At 47.9% G+C, this 20,586-nt stretch overlaps 2 protein-coding genes across 7 annotated transcripts in view; one reads left to right on the forward strand and one right to left on the reverse strand.

Annotated features, from left to right (window-relative positions):
• The window catches only part of RABEPK (Rab9 effector protein with kelch motifs), a 34,484-nt gene extending 30,760 nt beyond the window's left edge, over nucleotides 1-3,724 (reverse strand). For 2 of the 6 annotated variants that reach the window (XM_062207542.1, XM_062207546.1), the window contains exon 1: nucleotides 3,527-3,718. The gene's annotated coding sequence lies outside the window, so the exon portion shown is untranslated. Of the gene's footprint in view, nucleotides 1-3,443; nucleotides 3,500-3,526 lie in introns of those variants that run through there. The other 4 variants (XM_062207549.1, XM_062207550.1, XM_062207548.1 and 1 more) reach the window with 4 other exon arrangements.
• Nucleotides 3,725-3,820: 96 nt separating this feature from the next.
• The window catches only part of PPP6C (protein phosphatase 6 catalytic subunit), a 43,806-nt gene continuing 27,040 nt past the window's right edge, over nucleotides 3,821-20,586 (forward strand). Inside the window, exon 1 of the mRNA XM_062207553.1 lies at nucleotides 3,821-3,974. Within this exon, the coding sequence (XP_062063537.1) occupies nucleotides 3,900-3,974 (75 nt within the window). The 5' untranslated portion in view covers nucleotides 3,821-3,899. The remainder of the gene's footprint in view (nucleotides 3,975-20,586) is intronic.

A 20,586-nucleotide genomic window follows, 5' to 3' on the forward strand; every position in this document is an offset into this window, starting at 1 on the left:
TGCCAGCTTATGATGGTCTGTTCTACGCCATTTTTCCTACTCAAGTACTTTCTTTCTCTTTTAAGTACTAATCACACTTTGCAATGAAATATTTGATCATTTATATGTTTACTATTTGTCTCCCCTACCAGACCGTAAGCTCCATTAGGGCAGGGCTGTCTTTCGTTCATTCACATCATAGGCAATATAAAACAATTTGCATAATGAACAAAAAAAGAATGCTGTGGACATGATTCATTCTGCTCTGCAACAGACTTTTTACAATTAGTTTTACTTTGAGACAATTTCGGCCAGTGCCACGGCTCACTAGGCTAATCCTCCGCCTGTGGCGCCAGCACACCGGGTTCTAATACTGGTTGGGGCGCCGGATTCTGTCCTGGTTGCCCCTCTTCCAGTCCAGCTCTCTGCTGTGGCCCGGGAAGGCAGTGGAGGATGGCCCAAGTGCTTGGCCCTGCACCCACATGGGAGACCAGGAGAAGCACCTGGCTCCTGGTTTCAGATTGGCACTTTGCACCGGCCGTAGCGGCCATTTGGGGCGTGAACCAACGGAAGGAAGACCTTTTTATCTCTCTCTCTCACTAACTCTGCCTGTCAAAAAAAAAAAAAAAAAAGAAAAAGAAAAAGAAAAGAAAGAAAGAAAGAAAAAAAGAAAAGAAACAATTTCAGACTTAGAGGACAATTGGGAAAAAAAAAAAACTTGACTCAAAGATCTCATTAGGGGAGGATGATGTGGTGTAATAGTAAAATTGCTGCCTGCAGTGCCGCCATCCCATATGGGCACTGATTCAAGCCCCGCTGCTCCACTTCCAATCCAGCTCTCTGCTATGGCCTGGGAAAGCAGTAGAAGATGGCCCAAGTCCTTGGGCCCCTGCACCCACTTGGGAGACCCGGAAGAAGCTCCTGGCTCCTGGCTTTGGATCAGCTCAGCTCTGGCCATTGCTGCCATCTGGGGAGTGAACCAGTGTTTCTAACACCTCTCTCTCTCTCTCTCTCTCTCTCTCTCTGCCTCCGCCTGTCAAATAATAAATACATCCCAAAAAAAAAAAAAAAAAAACTCATCAAGGGGCAGGTGTTGTGGTGTAGCAGATGGGGCCGCCACCTGTAATACAAGCAATCCATATGGGTGCTGATTTGAGTCCCAGCTGCTCCACTTTCCATCCAGCGCTCTGCTAATGGCCTGGGAAAGCAGTGGAAGATGGCCCAAGAGGTTGGAGACGTGGAAGAAGCTCCTGGTTCCTGGCTTCGGCCTGGCCCAGCCCTGCCTGATGCAGCCATCTGAGGAGTGAACCATGGGATGGAGGATTCTCTCTCTCTCTCTCTGTAACTGCCTATCAAATAAATCTTTTTTCAAAAAAAGTCATTAAAGTTTAGCTAACTGCCCTCAAGATACATTTTAGGGCATTCAGTCTGGGGTCTTTTTAAAAATATTTTATTAATTTATTTGAGAGGCGGACTTATAGACAGAGACAGGAGACAGAAATAAGTCTTCCACCTGCTGGTTCACTCCCTAAGTGCCGCAAAGGCCAGAGGTGGGCCCATTCAAAGCCAGGAGCCAGAAGCTTCTTCTGGGTCTCCCATGTGAGTTCAGGGGCCCAAGCACTTGTGCCATCTTCCACTGCTTTCCTAGGCCATAAATAGCAAGCTGGGTGGGAAGAGGAGCTGCCAGAATAGGAATAGGTGCCCATATGGGATGCTGGTGCTGCAGGAGGAGGTTTAAGTTCCTGAGCTGACCCCAGTCTAGGGTCTCTTGAGCAACAAATAGTTACTACAATCTGTTCCTTTAAAACATATATTTATTGAATTTATTTGAAAGGCAGAGTAACAGAGATAGGGAGAAACAGAGACCTTCCTCCTGCTGGTTTACTCCTCAAATAGCTTCAACAGCCAGGTCTGGACCAGGCCAAAGTCAGGAGCCAGGAACTCCGTCCTGATCTCTTACGTGTTCTTGCCATCTTCTGCCACCTTCCAAGGTGCATTAGCAGGGAGCTGGATGGGAAGCAGAGCAGCCAGGACTGGAACTAGCGCTCTGATATGGGATGCCAGGGCTGGTGTCGAAATTGCTGGCTTAACTCACTTTGCCACAATGCCAGCTCTTGAACATCTACTATGATTGGATCATGTGACAGCCTCCCAACTGATCTCTCAGTGCAACCATCGCCCTCCAGGAGTCCCCACAGTGGCTAGAGTGATCCTTCTAACACAAGTTAGATCATTTTACTCCTGTGCTAAAAATCCTGCACTGGCAGTCCATTTCATTTAAAAGAAAAAAAAGCAGGGGCTGGCGCTGTGGCATGGTGGGTAAAGCCACCGCCTTCAGTGCTGGCATCCCAGATAGGCGCTGATTCAAGTCCTGGCTGCTCCACTTCTGATCCAGCTCTCTGTTGTGGCATGGGAAGGCAGTGGAAGATGGCCCAACTGCTTGGGCCCCTGCACCTGTGTGGGAGACCAGGAAGAAGCTCCTGACTCCTGGCTTTGGATCAGAGCAGTTCCAGCCATTGCGGCTAATTAGGGGAGTGAACCAGCAGATGGAAGACCTCTCTCTATGTCTCTCTCCCCTTCTCTGTGTGACTGTGACTTTCAAATAAATAAATCCTTAAAAAACAGAACAAAAAAACCACAGTATTCTCCTTCTCTCTGAGCTCCTCTCCTACTCCTCTCACTTCTGCTCCAACCACACAAATCTTGCTGTTTCCCTAAGACTTTAGATAGGAGTCCACCTCAGGGCCTCCGCACCAGCTCCTCCCTATCATGCCCCTCAGGTAGCTGCATGGGCAACTCCCCCACTTAGATGGCTTTCAAAGTCCATCTCCCTACTCCGCCGCGTTTTTCCCCTAGTACACGTCACTTTCTCAAACGCTATGCATTGATGGCAGCATGGTGTCTTCCCGTCCTAGCTGTCAGCCACAGGCTGTGGACGCCCGTCTTTGTCTACTGTATTGACTGAGTATCCCAAGCGCCTGCAGTTGTACCTGGCCCATGGCTGGTGTTCGGTAAACAGCTGCGGAATGACGAATGCCTCAATGAATGTTGAAGGCCTACTCAGTGCCAGGTGATCTTACTGCGGTTGGGGACACAACATTAAACTCCCTCCCTCGTGGGACTCCCAGGGAGGTCTGCTTGAGCCAGCTGACCTGTTTTCCAATGTTGACTCCACCGTTCGTTCCCGGTGAGATGTGGGGCAAGTTACATAGGGTCTCCAAGCCTTACCTTCCCAGCAATCATGAGAATTAATGGGGAAGGGGAGTGGGGCGGGGGGAGGGGGGCGGGGAAGAAAACACAGAATAAAAGAACCCCTGCGGCATCCGGTACGAGAAACGCTTTGACATTTCCTTTCTCATCCTCAAGACCAGACGACTGGGAGCCCGCCTTCTCCGCCACAGGTTTAAGCGAGGTTTTTGCAAAGCCTTGGAAAGGCGCAACCAGGCTACTACGGGCAGGCTTACCCAATTGCTAACTGAGGATGTTCTGTTGAGAGAGGGCCTAAAAGGGTCGGAACGAGAAGCCACAGAACGCTCAGGTCACCTACTTCGCCGTTTTGCCTCCGATAAGCCTCGCCGGGTCTCCAGGGCTCAAGTGCCGGGAAGAGGAGGAAAAAGAGAAGCCGGCCCCAACTGAAAACTACAAATCCCAGCAACCCCCGCGACAGGCAACTACGGGTCCCAGCAGGTTTCGCGGGCGGAATTGAGGGGACCGCTTGGGGCCTGCAGCCCGGGATCAGCCAGCGAGGGCGCGGGACGTGCGGGGGCGGCGCGGAGAATCCGGTCAAGCTTTAACGTCGCTGCGCAGACGCCACTCACGGGCCGGACGTGACGTAGGGAGAGTTCCGGCTTCGGCCTCCGCCGCTGCCGCCGCTGGTACCGCCGCCGCCGCCGCCGCCGCCGCGGCTTGTTCCTCCTAAAATGGCGCCGCTAGACCTGGACAAGTATGTGGAGATAGCGCGGCTGTGCAAGTACCTGCCAGAAAACGACCTGAAGGTGAGCCCGGCCGGGGCGGGAGTCCCGCTTGCGGGGCTCGCCCCTTCCGGCTGTGGGGCGCCCGGCGGTCCGCCCTTCCTCTCTCCGCGGGACCCCTGCCGGGTGTCCAGTCCTGGCGCGGCAGAGCCCTCCGCGGTGGGAGGCGACCCCCGGGCTTGGCGTCACGCGGGGAGACGGGCGAGCCCGAGTGCCCGGATGCTGTCCTGGCTTCCCCCGCCGGGGATCCCAGGGGGTGTCGCGGGCTCTCCTGCAGGGTCGCCCCTCCGGGCCTGCGGGCCGCCCCCGGACGCGGAGCCGTCACAGCTTGGCCGGGCGCAGCGCGGGCCCCCGGAGCCGGAGTCGGGCCGCAGCGGGCGGTGCTCTCCGGAGGTGACAGGAGCGCGGGGGGCCCGCGCGAAGTAGGAGGACGTCGTGTCCCTCCTTGCGCCGCTCCACATTGCTCCGCTCTCGTGCCAATTCCGTTGTGAACCCCGGTCTGTGGCGGTGTCGGGTGAAGTGTGCAGACACCAGTAGCTTGCTCGCCTTGAAGTCGTGCCCCCCGAAACCCCGTGGCAGGGCCCCACTTCTTGGCTTTTTGGAAGAAGGTGACTTTTTTTTTTTTTGCTCGTTACTGCCCGAGTGACAGGGTTGCGTGTGTGGGGGTGCAGGAGTCGGGGTCGGAGTAATTTTGGAAAAGTGTGTCTGTGCTCTGTTGAAGCCAGTGCTTGGGTTTGCAGCAGCGGTTATCCGCTAGCGCCAGTGTCTCGCTCGTTCTGTTAACTTTGATGGGCTCTGCGCGAAGTGGGTAAGCTGTAAACGGTTCGAGTTCTTTTTATGCTTTCATTAAGCCGCGGGTTGTAAAGTTACAAAAGTAGATGTGACCGTGTTTGTGTTTTTGCTATATCCTTTGGTACCGGAAGTTGATATTTAACCTCACTCAACAAGTATGCAAAATTTTTCAGGCTCCATGGCCTGACGTGAATATAAATGAATTGTATGTGCTTACGCTGGGATAAGGACAGCTTTTATTAATAGTAGTGTAGTGTTCCTGCTCCCATGGAGAACTAGCCAGGCCTCTGCTGGTAGCATTGTTCATCTTTTTGGTGAATTCATCGCATGTTAATGAATCCATGTGGAATTCTGTTTTCATTTGTTATGTTTAAAGCTGTTTTGTACTTTGTGATATCAGTTTAAGAAAATATGTCTTGATAGTACCTTGAGGTGGGACACAAATTACTTGAAAAACAGTTGGATTTTCTTTAGATCTCTTAGTCTGCTAAACGTTAGACTTCCTACCTATCTTAAGGAATAATTATTAAACCATTTTATTTCCTGTTGAAACATAGTTGGACTGTATTTATTTGTATCTGATTCTTAATAAACTTAATATCTTTTGAGCAACTACTTAAATTCTGGATTTTTCTCTGTTAGTAGAGAGTTCTGTCTTGGAAATGGTTTTTTAAATCAGATTAATGTGCTGCTCATCTCCAGAGTATTTAAAGAAATTTAATTTTTGTTTCTTTTTCTTGGCATGAAGTACAAACTAAAAATAGGCAGACCAAAAAATACTCTAGGAGCACCTTTGATGCTTTCAAGTCAGTAGAAAATATTCTGTTAGAGGATGAAAAGAAATAATTGGGGCCACTTAATGAACCTGATGGAAGAGACTTGTTTGGGTAGAAAGGAAAGTAAAATTTTATTTGTATTTTAAGTTTATTAGAAATTAGAGGTGGAACACTAAATAATAAATACGTAGGATGTTCAGGTGTAATAACAAGTTCTCTACAACTGAATTTGAAATGGTCAGATCACTAGTATCAGGTTGAATCTGCCTGTTTTGAGGGAATAAGAATAAAGTACTTGAAAGTGAGTGGACAATAGAGCTCAATAGATGGTTTAGATTTCATAACTTGCTAAGTGAAAGGAGGAGTGATAGAAGTCTAGTTTGGTGCTCGCTTCGGCAGCACATATACTAAAAGTCTAGTTTGCTGAATATAGTATTTTTGGAGGAGAGAGTCTATAACTTGGAGGTTGTGTGATTTTTTAGATAATTTTTTTCAAGATTTATTTACTTATTTGAAACAGTAACAGAGAGACAGAGACACACAGAGAGATACCTTCCATCTGCTGGTTCACTTCCCAAATGGCCACAAAGGCCAGGGTTGGGTCAGGCTGAGCTAGCCTCCAGAACTCCATCTGTGTCTCCCCCATGGGTACAGGCTGCTGCTTTCCCAGGCATATTAGCAGGGAGCTGGATCAGAAGTGCAGCATAAGAGTAAGTTCCAAAAATATCACATTAACTGTTAGTCCATAAAAGTGGCTACAAATTGGGGGGTCAGCAGTGTGGGGTAGCAGGTTAAGCCTCCAGCTTAACTCCATATGGGTACCAGTTTAAGACCCGGCTGCTCCACTTCCGATTTGGGACTTGAACCAGCACCCATATGGGATGCTGGCAAAACAGGCAGTGGCTTAACCCACTGTGCCACGACTCTGGTGCCTCAGTAGTTCTGAAGGTGACTCCTAGGTAAGGAAATTGAACACTGAGTTACTCAGCTTATTTTACTGAGGAGCTAAAGACGGGTCCTGTAGAATGAACTGGGACAATACCAGTGTCTCCTCAGGTAAGTAACATGAGTTGTGAAATTCCAAGGAAGTCACTTTTTAAAAAAATTTATTTATTTTATTTATTTATTTTTAAAAGAGTTTCTTTATTTGAAAGGCAGAGTTAGAGAGAGGCAGAGGCAGAGACAGAGAAGTTTTGCATCCATTGGATCACTCCCTAGTGGCTGCAACGGCTGGAGCTGGGCCGATCTAAAGCCAAGAGCCAGGAGCTTCTTCTGGGTCTCCTATGTGGGTGCAGGGGCCCAAGCACTTGGGCCATCTTCTACTTTCCCAGGCCACAGCAGAGAGCTGGATCGGAAGTGGAGCAGCTGGGACTCGAATCAGCTCCCATATGGGATTCTGGAACTTCAGGCGGCGGCTTTACCTGCTACTCCTGAGCGCCAGCCCAAGATTTATTTTACTTATTTGAAAGTCAGACTTACAGAGGAAGGGGGAAAGGTCTTCCAACCTCTGGTTTACTCCCTAAATGGCTGCAGTGCCCAGGGCTGGGTCAGGCTGGAGCCAGGAGCCAGGAGCTTCTGGGTCTCACACATGGGTGCAAGGGGCCCAAGGACTTGGGTTGTCCTTTGCTGCTTTCCCAGGCTCATTTAGTAGGGAGCTGGATGGGAAGAGGAGCAGCCGGGACTCAAACTGGCACCCACATGGGATGCTGGCGCCAAGGGTAGGGCTTTAGCCCACTGTGCCACAACGCCAGCCCCTTAAGACCCTTTTTGATGTCTGGCATTCTGTTTGTCTTGTCCTCAGAATCACGTTGTGCTGTGTCTTCTGGAAAAACCATCTCTAATGGTGCCGTGTGGGATGCTCATGGATCTGAGCTTCAAAACGTATAAAGTTGTGCACATTTTAAAAAGTGAAATTTTAGAAATGTTTGACTCAATTTCAGCATGAAATCACTATAGAATTATTAATGTGATATTATGCTCTTGTTTATACCAAGTCTGTGAATGATGGTGTTACTGCACATCTCAGTTTGAACCAGCCACATTTCAGGTGCTCAGAGGCCATATGTGTTATAGGTATCCCATGGGACAGTATGAGTCTCTAGTGACTATCTAGCCCCTTTTCCAGAAGTTCAGAGCTGAAGGAAAGTCAGAGTTCAGCTAGTTTTGTACCCTTTTTTACCAAGTGGGAAACTGAGTTTTTAAAATCTGTAATCTGGTGACACTATAATCTAGGTGTCTGGTAATCAGTGACAGTCGGGACACCCCTCTTTCATATGAAATTGATGGCCTTCTTATTAGGATGGCTAATAGCTTGTTTTTCTAAGTACCTCTTCCACCATAATACCTTTCTTTTTACTTTCTGTTTTAAATACTTTGGACTGTTCTCTTTGAATGACATGCCCTGTTTGTTTCTTTGATTCTGCTCAGTCCGTTTCTTCACCTATTAATTTAATACTTTGTAGAAATACCAAACCATTTCATGCTCATAATAACACTATGTTAAGTGCTAATATTTGCCCTATTTTCCAGACAGGAAACTGAAGCACCTACAGATGAAGTAACTTTCCTAAGTCATTCAGCTAGTAAGTGAAGGAGCTGAGCGGGATTCAAACCTAGACAGTCTGGCTTCAGAATTCCTCTTTGTAACTGCCACTGATGCTTCCTCTAAAGCAGGGGTGGGGAACCTTTATTCTGCCAAGGGCCATTTGGATATTTTAGCATCATTCACAGGCCATACAAAATTATCAACTTCAAAATTAGCCTGCTATAGGTTTATTGAATTTTGAGTCCCTCCTGCAGTTGCCTTGGCAGGACCAGACCAAATGCTTTTTGGGTCTACTGTGGCCCATGGGCCAGATGGTCCCCACTCCTGCTCTATAGAATACTTTCTGTACCCCCATTTTCTCCCTTTTGAACTCTAGGTCAGATGCCCTTTTGCCCCTATGCAGGGATTCCACAGTCAGAGTTAATTGACAGTTAGAATTTAGATAGCTCCTTGGAGATTTCAGAACATCTTCATGTCCATACTATCATCTACACATCCTCAGACAGACAGAGCAGGTTTCAGAGCCAGGACTTTGGGAGGTTTAAGTGTTTTTTCCCACAGTGATTCAACAGAGTACAACTCTGTATTTGCTGTTTCTGAATTCCTGTTCTGTTCTTTCTACACTGACATTGCTTTGCCTCATGGTACTTTATCATTTTAAAGTGTATTTATTTATGTGAGAGGCAGAGTTAGAGAGGGAGAGACCGAGAGGTCTTTCATCTGCTGGTTCACTCTCCAAATGGCTTCAATGGCTAGAGCTGGGCCAATCTGGAGCCAGGAGCTTCTTCCCACATGAGTGCAGGGGAGCATTTGGGCCATCTTCCACTGCTTTCCCAGGCCATTAGCAGGGAGCTGGATTAGAAGTGGAACAGCCGGAACTTGGACTTGTGCTCATATGGGATGCTGGCGCCACAGGATGAGGCTTAACCTACTACGCCACAGCGCTAGCTGCTATTTATGTATTTTTTTTTAAAAAATTATGTACATATTTGAAAGGCAGAAATAGAGAGAAATCTTCCATCTACTGGCTGACTTCCCAAATGGCTGCAATAGCCAGGGCTGGTCCAGACAGAAGCCAGGATCCTCGAACTCCATTCAGGACTCCGATGTGGATGGCAGGGGCCCACACACTTGGCCCATCTCCTGCTGCTTTACCAGACATTTTATCAGGGAGCTTTGTCAGAAATGGAGCAACTAGGACTCAGACTGGCACTTTTTTTTTTTTTTCCCAAATTGGCACTTATATAGAATGCCAGCTTTGCATCTGTGGCTTAACCTGCTATACCCCAACACTGGAAATCCATAGCACTTTTGTTTTTTAAAGATTTATTTATTTATTAGAAAGGTGAGTTACAGAGGCAGAGGGAGAGAGAGAGAGAGAGAGAGGGAGGTCTTCCATCTACTGGTTCACTTTCAGATGGCAGCAATGGCTGGAACTGAGCCGATCTTTAGCTAGGAGCTTCTGGCCCCGCTACTTTTTAAAAGTGCTTATTATTGGGGTTGGCGCTGTGGCGTATGGGTTAAGCTGCTGCCTGCAGTGCTGGAATCCCATATGGGCACTGGTTTGAGACTTGGCTGCTCCACTTGTGATCCAGCTCCCTGCTAATGGCCTGGAAAAGCAGTAGAAGATGGCCCAGGTGTATGGGCCTCTGCACCCACGTGGGAGACCCGGAAGAAGCTCCTCTGACACCTGGCTTCGGCCAGGATGTAGCCATGTGGGGAGTGAACTAGTGGATGGAAGACCTCTCTCTCTCTGCCTCTGCCTCTCTGTAACTATGCCTTTCAGATAAATAAATATTTTAAAATATATTTCTGGGGCTGGTGCTGTGGTGTAGCGGGTAAAGCTGCCACCTGTGGTGCAAGCATCCCTATGGTGCCCGGTTCGAGTCTCAGCTGCTTCACTTCTGATCCAGCTCTTTGCTGTGGCTTGGGAAAGCAGTGGAAGATGGCCCAAGTCCAAGTCCTGTACCCATGTGGGAGACCCGTAGGTGCTCCTGGCTTCAGATTGGCGCAGCTCAGGCCATTGTGGCCAGTTGGAGAGTGAACCAGCAGATGGAAGACCTCTCTCTCTCTTTCTCTCTGCCTCTCCTTCTCTGTGTAACTCTTTCAAATAAATAAATAATTTTTTTTTTTTTGACAGACAGTGGACAGTGAGAGAGAGAGACAGAGAAAGGTCTTCCTTTTCCATTGGTTCACCCCCTAATGGCCGCTGCAGCCTGTGCACCGCGCTGATCCGAAGCCAGTAGCCAGGTGCTTCTCCTGGTCTCCCATGCTGGTGCAGGGCCCGAGCACTTGGGCCATCCTCCACTGCACTCCTGGGCCACAGCAGAGAGCTGGCCTGGAAGAGGAGCAACTGGGACAGAATCTGGTGCCCTAACCGGGACTAGAACCCGGTGTGCCGATGCCGCAGGCAGAGGATTAGCCTAGTGAGCCGCGGCGCCGGCCAATAATTCTTTAAAAATATATTAATTATTTTTATTTTCATCAACTTGAAAGGCAAAATGTCGGAGAGAGAGAGAGAGATCTTTGTTCTGTTGGTTCACTTTTTTTTTTTTTTTTTTTTAATTTGACAGATATAGTTACAGAACAGTGAGAGAAAGAGACAGAGAGAAAGGTCTTCCTTCCATTAGTTCACTCCCCAAATGGCCGCAATGGCCAGAGCTGTGCTGATTCGAAGCCAGGAGCCAGGTGCTTCTCCTGGTCTCCCATGCGGGTGCAGGGCCCAGGCACTTGGGCCATCCTCCACTGCCCTCCCGGCCACAGCAGAGAGCTGGACTGGAAGAGGAGGAATCGGGACTAGAACCTGGCACCCATATGGGATTCTGGCATGCAGGCAGAGGATTAACCAAGTGAGCCACGGTGCTGGCCTGGTTCGCTTCCTAAAAGCCTGCAACAACCAGGCCTGGGATGGCCTGAGACCAGCATCCAGAAGCCCAAGGGCCTGAGCCATCATATGCTACCTCCCAGGCTGCATCAGCAAGAAGCTGAATTGGAAGTGGCATAACCAGGACTTGAATCGGCGCTCTGATATGGGGTGTGGGTGTCCCAGGTGGTAGCTTAACCCACTGTGTCACAGTGCCTGACCCCCACCGTAGTAGTTTATTTCTCCATTTTATCACTTAAGTGTTCCGCCTTGTTTGATCGATGTGGCTGTATCCATTACTAGGCTGCAAGCTTCTTGAGGGGTGGAACAATTATTCATTTATTCTTTATGTTCCACAGTTTTACAACACTGCTTTGCATGAGATAGGCGATCAGTTTGTTAAACTGTACAATGCTTTACAAAACACATTTCTTTATTTTTAAAAGTCTTACTTATTTTTATTTATTTGAAAGGCAGAGAGACAGAGACAGAGATCTTCTATCCCATGTCTACTCCCCAGATACCCACAACAGACAGGACTGGGCCAGGCTGAAGCCAGGAGCTTGGGATTCAATGCAGGTCTCCCGCATGGGTGGCAGGGACCCATGTACTTGAGCCATCGCCTGCTGCCTTCCTGTGGACAAGCAGGTAGTCAGAAGCAGGACCAGAACTGGAACCCAGACATTCCCAAATGGGATTTAGGCTTCCCAAGTGGTCCCTTAACTGCGGGCCTAATGTCCACACCCACACATTTCTTAAATAGCTACTTACGTCAAATGGTGTTCCCTGTGAGTGCCAGGAGTAGAATCAGATACTTCCTTTTGCCTTGGAGGTCTGTCGATATGGTAAGGGAGATAGGTAAACAGTGATCATTACAGTGTGGTAGGTTCTGTAACAGGAGGCTGTCCAGGGTGTTGGCAAAACTGAAGAGGCAGCATCTAATTCAAGAGCTGGGATGATTTCACAGAGGAGGAGCTGTGACAGAGTGAGCCAAGTTCAGATAGGCAAAATGGCAAGGAAATAATATGCAAGCAAATTAAATACCACGAGTGGCAGTATAGCCTCATCAGAAAGAGCATGGCCTGTTTGGGGAGTTTGAAGTAGTTTGGTGTGACTGGAGGTGGTGCTGAGAAGACAGAGGGAGGCTAGTTCATGGAACATGAGGCCAATAAATGGCATTTCTATCTTTTATTTATATACTTTAAATAATTAACAATTTTGAGAGGTAGAGAAGGAAAGAACATTCCCATTCACTGGTTCACTTCTTAAATTCCTGTTGGGGTCTGGGATGGGGCTGGGCCAGAGCTGGGAGCCATGAACTCAATCCAGGTTTCCCATGTGAACGTCAGGAACGTAACCACCTGGGTGGGCTATCACTGCTACTGTCCAGGGTCTGCATTGCCAGGAGTGGAGCCAGACGTTGAACCCAGGCACTCTGATATGGGATGTCAGTGTTTGAATGGCATCTTAACCAATAAGCTGTCTGCCCATCCCGGTGTGAAACAGTTTTGAATTCCATGCATAATTCTTTCAAAATACACATTTTCCATGAACATTTTGAAGACTCCTCATGTGGATGGATTTCAAAGTTTTTTCTTGCACCAAAATAAACTTGAGTATGCTTTCAGTCCATATTTCATGAACATATTTTTTTAAAGATTGATTTATGTATTTGAAAGGTTTAGATATATATATATACACACATATATATACATATATATATATATATATATATATATATACAGCCACAGCCCCCGAGCCCCCAGCACCCTGGATGCACACCTGCGGCGGGGGAGCCCGGCTGTCCCGTCGCGCCGCAGGATGCGTGCGGTGCCGGGCAGCAGGCCACGGCCAGGCTGGCCAAGCTGAGCGCCCAGCAGCCTCCCGGGCAGGGGAGCCTCTGGCTGCTGGTCCCGACGCAGCCATGAGCAAGAGAAGGTGGGAGGCCCGGGCGCTGAGCGAGGGCGGGCAGGAGCGCTGTTACACGTGGAGGGACTCGGGCTGGGACGCGTGGAGACCGGAGGACGACAGCGGCTCCAAGAAGAGGAAGCTTTGGCAGTGACGCCTGCCTGCCGCGGCGTCGCCGTTCGCCGCGAGTCTCTGCGCCAGGCCGCCCGGCTCGTCCTTAGAGGCTGCGGTGCTGTGGGAGCCCGGGCCCCTGGGCGGCGGCGGCTCCTGCCGGTTCTCCGGGGTGCGCGTCCGCGGAGATATATATATATATATATATATATATATATATATATATATATAGAGAGAGAGAGAGAGAGAGAGAGAGAGAGAGAGAGAGAGAGAGAAATATATATATATATATATAGAGAGAGAGAGAGAGAGAGAGAGAGAGAGGTATCTTCCATGATCTAGTTCCCTTTGCAAATGGCTGCAATGGCTGTTGCTGGGCCAGGCCAAAGTCAGGAGCCTGGAACTCCACCTGGGTTTCCCAAGTGGGTGGCAGGGCCCATGCACTTGGGTCATCCACCGTTGCTTTCCAGGTTCATTAGCAGGGAGCTGGATCAGAAGTGGAGCAGCTGGGGCTCGACCTGGTGCTCATAGGATGCCAGCATTGCAGGCAGCCCCTTAACCTCCCTGTGACACCACAGGGCTGGCCCCCTCCATGAACTTCCTGACATACCATCTTATTAAGCTCAGGAAAAAGATCTAGATCTGGGGTTCTGACTGGGGACAATTTTGCATGCCTTCCTCTGCTCTGGATGTTTGGCAATCTCTGGAGACATTTGTGGTTGTCACAACTCAGTGACTTGACGTGAGTAGACAGCAAATGCAGAAGTCAGAGAGGTTGTTAAACATTTATAAGGTACAGGATGGCAACCTTATGCAACAAAGAATTAGTAAGTGTCATGATTGAGACTCTGTGTAGCCTGAAAATATAGATACTATATTTTGGATTCTAAGGATATGAATCACATTGTCATCTCAGGTCCCTAGAGACTAAAGAAATGTTGTGTAAGATATTTTAGATGCATTTTTACTTATTAAGCTGAAGGTATTTTACAAATATCATACACAAAAGTAAATATAGGGAATGGTATATTTATATAGCAAAATCAGCTAAACAAATAATTTTTTAAAAGATTTATTTATTTAATTGAAAGGCAGAGTTACAGAGAGGCACAGGTGGAGAGAGAGAGGTCTTCCTTCTGCTGGTTCACTCCCAGATTACTGCAACGGCCAGAGCTGCGCTGGTCCAAAACCAGGAGCCAGGAGCTTCTTCTGGGTCTACCATGTGGGTGCAGGGACCCAAGGACTTGGGCCATCTTCCACTGATTTCTCTGGCCGTAGCAGAGAGCTGGATCGGAAGTGGAGCACCCAGGTTTTGAACCCACATGAGATGCCGGCACTGCAGGCATTGCTTTACCCGCTACGTGTCGACCCCTCAAAAATTTATTTATCTGAAAGGAAGAATTACAGAAAGGGAGAGAGAGCAAGAGTGTGAAGTCTTTCCATCTGCTGGTTCACTCTCCAGATGGCTACAGTGCCCGGAGCTGTGCTGATCTGAAGACAGGAGTTGCTTCTGGGTCTCCCACAACAGAGAGCCGGATCAGAACTGGCGCCCATATGAGATGCCAGCACTGGAAGCAGTGGCTTTACCTGCTATGCCACAGCAGTGGCCACATAATAATTTTTAAAAATTAGAGCACTGTATTTGAGGTGCAAGAGGAAACAGGGAGATGGGAACAGGAAATAGGACTGTTACCAAGTATCTTGAGAACACCATAGAGAGAAGAAATAGGATCTCCTAAGAATGGGGGCAATGAACCCCTTCTTACTCAGGGATGAAGAGTTAGTTGGGTACAAGGGGAGGGTGGTGTAGTTTGCCCTGAATTTTGGACAGAGTTGAGATTGTTGTCTCAGAGACTGTTGCAGAGCAGTAAGAGAAGCCATGCTTTCTACAGACAGCGACACAAAGATGCGTGTGAAGTGCCTGGGAGGAGAGGGCAAGACTGTGCTGTATGAGGTCACTGTGTTTGCAGATGGCTATCTGCATATACTGAGATTTCATAGATTTTTCTTATTTGTGTGTGTGTGTGATAAGGACTTGAAAGGTGCTGCTGAACTGAGAAGATGAGAGGCATCATCTTTTTTTTTTTTTTTGACAGGCAGAGTGGATAGTGAGAGAGAGAGACAGAGAGAAAGGTCTTCCTTTTTGCCGTTGGTTCACCCTCAATGGCTACTGCGGACGGCGCATCTTGCTGATCTGAAGCCAGGAGCCAGGTGCTTCTCCTGGCCTCCCATGCTGGTGCGGGCCCAAGGACCTGGGCCATCCTCCACTGCCTTCCCGGGCCACAGCAGAGAGCTGGCCTGGAAGAGGGGCAACCAGGATAGAATCCGGCGCCCCAACCGGGACTAGAACTCGGTGTGCTGGCGCCGCAAGGTGGAGGATTAGCCTGTTAAGCCACGGTGCCGGCCCTGAGGCATCATCTTTGACTTAGGGACATAGCTCTCTGTGTTCACAGTTGGGAGATTCATGCATGGGAGGCAGCTATAATTTTACTCTGGCTCGTGTATCTGGGCTCTGGTTGAAGAAAAAGTGATTTACACGTGTTTTCCAAATACTCAGCCTTTGAGATTGAGAGTTTCGTGGTACTCTTCAGTTTACAGCCCACTGTTGCTTTCAGATCTGTGCTGAGGCGGTTTACTTCTCAGAGGTTAGGCCCTAAGCTTTCCAGGAGCCTACGTAAATATGGAAGTGAAAAATTCCGTCTGTGAGCCCGGCACTGTGCTGTAACTGCTGCATGAAGTGCCGACATCCCATATGGGCGTCACTTCGAGACCTGGCTTCTCCACTTCTGATCCAGCTCTCTGCTATGGCCTGGGAAAGTAGTGGAGGATGGCCCAAGTCCTTGGGCCCCTGCACCCGTATGGGAGACCTGGAGGAAGCTCTTGGCTCCTGACTTCAAATCGGTGCAGCTCCGGCCATTGTGGCCATTTGGAGAGTGAAACAGTGGATGGAAGACCTCTTTCTCTCTCTGCCTCTCCTCTGTGTATAACTCTGACTTTCAAATAAATAAATAAATCTTAAAAAAAAAAAGTCTGTGAGATGATTAAAAAAACAAACAAGCTGCTCAGGGAAATTGCTTGTATTCCTGATAGGGAGCAGAGAAAAGTTTTTCCTCTGGGTCCTTCTTAAAGGCTATTGTTTAACCAGTATCTGTGTATCTTCTTTATAATCTACATTGTGTCAAGCTCTGTAGGAGACTTGGCATGTAGTGGTAACACACCACTACAGTGCAGTTTGAGAAGCAACTTGGAAAGGGCAGAATAGTGTAGGGATAAGCACAGGCCTCTAGAGGGCAGTGTGGCTTACTTCAGGGTAGAATTTACTGAAATTAAAAAAAAATTAGAGTGATATTTTAATAACTGATCTTTATTGAGGATGTATATAGTGGAGCCCACAGTTTACATGTTGCAGACAATTTCCTGAGCGTGGGAAGTTGGGAGATCAACATTGTAGGAAGTAGAGAACTTACCTCTCAGAGATGCATTATGGAGAAAGGAATGGAAGGTGAGCTTTGGAAGCTCCTGTTAGAGGATGCATTAGGCAGGAAATAGTCCAATTGTATTCATGGTACAGGCTTTGACTCTCACTGATGGAAATTAGGCCTTTGCAGAGAGACACAAACACACATAGAGATCTTCTGATTCACTGGTTCACTCCCCAAATGCTTGTAACAGCTGGAGCCGCTCCAAATCTGGAGCCTGGAACTTAGTCTTTCTCCCATGTGAGTGGCAGGAGCTCAGGTTTTTGGCTACCACCTGCTGCCTCCCAAGGTGTGCATTAGAAGAAAGTTGGAACTGTTGCCAGAGCCATAACTTGAACCTAGGCACTTTGATATGGGCTTCTCAAGAAATGTCCTACCCATCCTGCAAAACATCTCAAACCTGCTACTTTTTTTTTTTTTTTTTAAAGATGTGAAATCTGAAAGGTGGTGTGAATGAGACAAGTAACAGACAACATGTAGGCCTTATGGGGGCAAACTTGGAAACAAACAAAAAACACTATTTGCTCTTACAAAAATTCTTGGAGTTATTATTGAAGTTTGGTGAATTTGCAGTGCCGGCACCCCGGGTTCTAGTCCCAGATGGGGCGCCGGATTCTGTCCCGGTTGCCCCTCTTCCAGTCCAGCTCTCTTCTGTGGCCCGGGAGTGCAGTGGAAGATGGCCCAAGTGCTTGGGCCCTGCACCCGCATGGGAGACCAGGAGGAAGCACCTGGCTCCTGGCTTCGGATTGGCGCAGCGGCCATTTGGGGGGTGAACCAATGGAAGGAAGACCTTTCTGTCTGTCTCTCTCTCACTGTTTAACTCTGCCTGTCAAAAAAAAATAAAGTTTGGTGAATGTACCTGAAAAAAATAGTGCATATATTTTGTAAAGCCTCAGGAAGGTGGATAAAGTCCCAAGATAGGTACTTTAAAACATCACCAGGGGCACTGTGCCTTAGCAGGTGAAGCCATTGCCTCCAGTGCTGGCATCCCATATGGGCACCGGTTTGCATCCCCGCTGCTGCACTTCGAATCTAGCTCTCTGCTATGGCCTGGGAAAGCAGAAGATGGTCCTTGGGCCCTTGCACCTGCATGGGAGACCTGAAGGAGGCTGCTGGCTCCTGGCTTTGGATCGGTGCAGCTCCAGCCATTACAGCCATCTGGGGAGTGAACGAGCGGATAAAAGACCTCTCTCCCTCTCTCTCTCTCTCTCTCCCCCCCCTTCTGCCTCTCTGTAAGTCTACCTTTCAAATAAATAAATACATTTTTTTAAAAAATCACTGTATTATTTTAATGTTAAAAAATGTATTGGGATAGGCGCCGCGGCTCACTTGGCTAATCCTCCGCCTGCGGCGCCGGCACCCCAGGTTCTAATCCCAGATGGGGCGCCAGATTCTGTCCTGGTTGCTCCTCTTCCATTCCAGCTCTCTGCTGGGCCCAGGAGTGCAGTGGAGGATGGCCCAAGTCCTTGGGCCCTGCACTCGCATGGGAGACCAGGAGGAAGCACCTGGCTCCTGGCTTCAGATCAGTGCAGCACACTGGCCATAGCAGCCATTTGGGGGGGTGAACCAGCGGCAAAGGAAGACCTTTCTCTCTGTCTCTCTCTTTCTCACTGTCTAACTCTGCCTGTAAAAAAAAAAAAAAAATGTATTGTGATGAAGGGGGCCAGTGCTTTGGCACACTGGGCTAAGCCACTGCCTTCAATGCTGAGTCCTAACTGCTGCACTTCCAGCTCATTGCTGATGGCACCTAGGAAAACAACAGAAGATGGCCCAAGTGTTTGGGCCCCTGCCACCCATGTGGGAGACCTGGATGAAGCTCCTGACTATGGCCTGGCCCAGCCACGCCATTGTGGCCATTTGGGGAGTGAACCAGCAGATGGAAAAATCTCTCTGTCTTACCTTATCTCTGTAACTCTGCTTTTCAAATAAATAAATCTTAAAAAAAAAAAAAAAAAAGTGTTGGAGGGACAGGTGTGTAGCACAGTGTTGCTGCTTGGGTTCCCTGCATCCTATTTCAGAGTCCTGGTTTCTCTCTTGGCTACTCTGCTTCTGAGCCAGCTTTCTATTTCTGCGTACCCTCAGAGGTTCTTGGGTCCCTGCCACTCATCGTGAGAGACTGTGTGCTTTTGACTTTGGCCAGACCCAGTCCTGGCTGTTGTAGGCATTCAGAAAGTAAATCAGCCAATGGAAGATCTCTCTTTGTCTTTCTACCTTTCAAATAAAATGGAAATAGGTAAATTTTTTCAAAGAATTAGCAATTGTATGGGGGTTCTTTAAAAAGGTTCTTGGAGGCCGGTGGTGCCTTGGCTTAACAGGCTAATCCTCCGCCTTGTGGCGCCGGCACACCGGGTTCTAGTCCCGGTTGGGGCGCCGGATTCTATCCCGGTGGCCCCTCTTCCAGGCCAGCTCTCTGCTATGGTCCTGGAAGGCAGTGGAGGATGACCCAAGTCCTTGGGCCCTGCACCTGCATGGGAGACCAGGAGAAGCACCTGGCTCCTGGCTTCGGATCAGCGAGATGAGCCGGCTGCAGCGGCCATTGGAGGGTGAACCAACGGCAAAAAGGAAGACCTTTCTCTCTGTCTCTCACTATCCACTCTGCCTGTTTAAAAAAAAAAAAAAAGTTCTTGGAAAATGTGTATTATGAAAAGACTTCATGGACTTCAAACATTTTTTACACTGAGCTGGTTCAAGTCCTGGCTGCACCACATCTGATCCATTTCCCTGCTAATGCACCTGAGAAATCAGCAGAGGATGGCCCAGGTGCTTGGGCTCCTGCACCCACATGGGTGAAGCTCCTGGCTTTGGCCTGGCCCAGCCCAGCTGCTGTGGCCATTTGGGGAGTAAACCAGCAGATGGAAGGTATCTATCTCTTTCTCTTCTCTCTCTCTACTCTGCCTTTCAGATAAATGAATAAATCTTTACAATTTTTTTTGTACCAAAATAAACTTTTTTTTAAAATTCAATTTTCCCACAAATGTTTTGAATTACCCTTGAATACTATCAGGGGAAAAAAAAAATGTCAGGTATTGATTATTGCTATCAAGCTAACCTGAAAAGAGCAGGAGTAGGGAAGTAGTAATGAAAGATTATTAAAAAAAAAAAAGGCCAAAACATAGAATTATTCATCAGTTCCTGGCATATTTAAAATTTGGAGCTACTCTTATGGTGTATGGAATTGACTTTGGGTTAAAAAATGCAAGTAGTAGGTTGTAAACTTAGGATACTAATTACTATAAAAATAATAAAAACGCGTATATCACATTTCTAATTGATAATAGAAATTGAGTACTGTACAACAAGAATTTTTTTTTTTTTTTGACAAGCAGAGTGGACAGTGAGAGAGAGAGAGAAAGGTCTTCTTTTTTCCGTTAGTTCACCCCCCAGTGTCTGCTGCGGCCAGCGTGCTGCAGCTGGCGCGCTGCGCTGATCCAAAACCAGGAGCCAGGTGCTTCTCCTGGTTTCCCATGAGGGTACAGGGCCCAAGGACTTGGGCCATCCTCCACTGCCTTCCCGGGCCATAGCAGAGAGCTGGACAGAAAGAGGAGCGACTGGGACAGAATCTGGCGCTCTGACTGGGACTAGAACCCGGGGTGCCGGATTAGCCTATTGAGCTGCGGCGCCAGCAAGAATCTTTTGAAATTGGCTGGAAAGAGAAATTTTTCAGAAAAGTAAAAATAGATCGACCATATGACTCAAGTATCCGACTCCTAGGAATATATCCAAAGGAAATGAAATCTGTACTCCTGTGTTTGTAGCAGCTAAATTCACACTAGCAAAGATAATGGAATCAGCCTAAATGTCCATCACTGGTGATTGGATGAAGAAAATGTGATACACACACACACACACACACCACGATGAAATGTTATTCAGCCATAAAAAGAATGAAATCCAGACATTTGCAACAAAATGGATGGAATGCTTAGTGAAACAAACCAAACCCAGAAAGACAAATATCACCCATTTTTTCTTTTTTGTGGAAGTTAATGTATAGAATATAAAAATTGTGTGGATGTCATATCATTTGGTTTTTAGTTATAAATATTGCTTCACTGAGTCATGCCAGGTAAATAGATGACATACTCTTCTTTCCCCAAGTTATGTTCATTGTCATGAATCCCGCACTCTGAGAAATTGTCTCTGTTTTCAAGAAAAAATAGTA

The sequence above is a fragment of the Lepus europaeus genome, chromosome 12, assembly GCF_033115175.1.
Source record: "Lepus europaeus isolate LE1 chromosome 12, mLepTim1.pri, whole genome shotgun sequence".
In the NCBI taxonomy this organism is placed as follows: domain Eukaryota; kingdom Metazoa; phylum Chordata; class Mammalia; order Lagomorpha; family Leporidae; genus Lepus; species Lepus europaeus.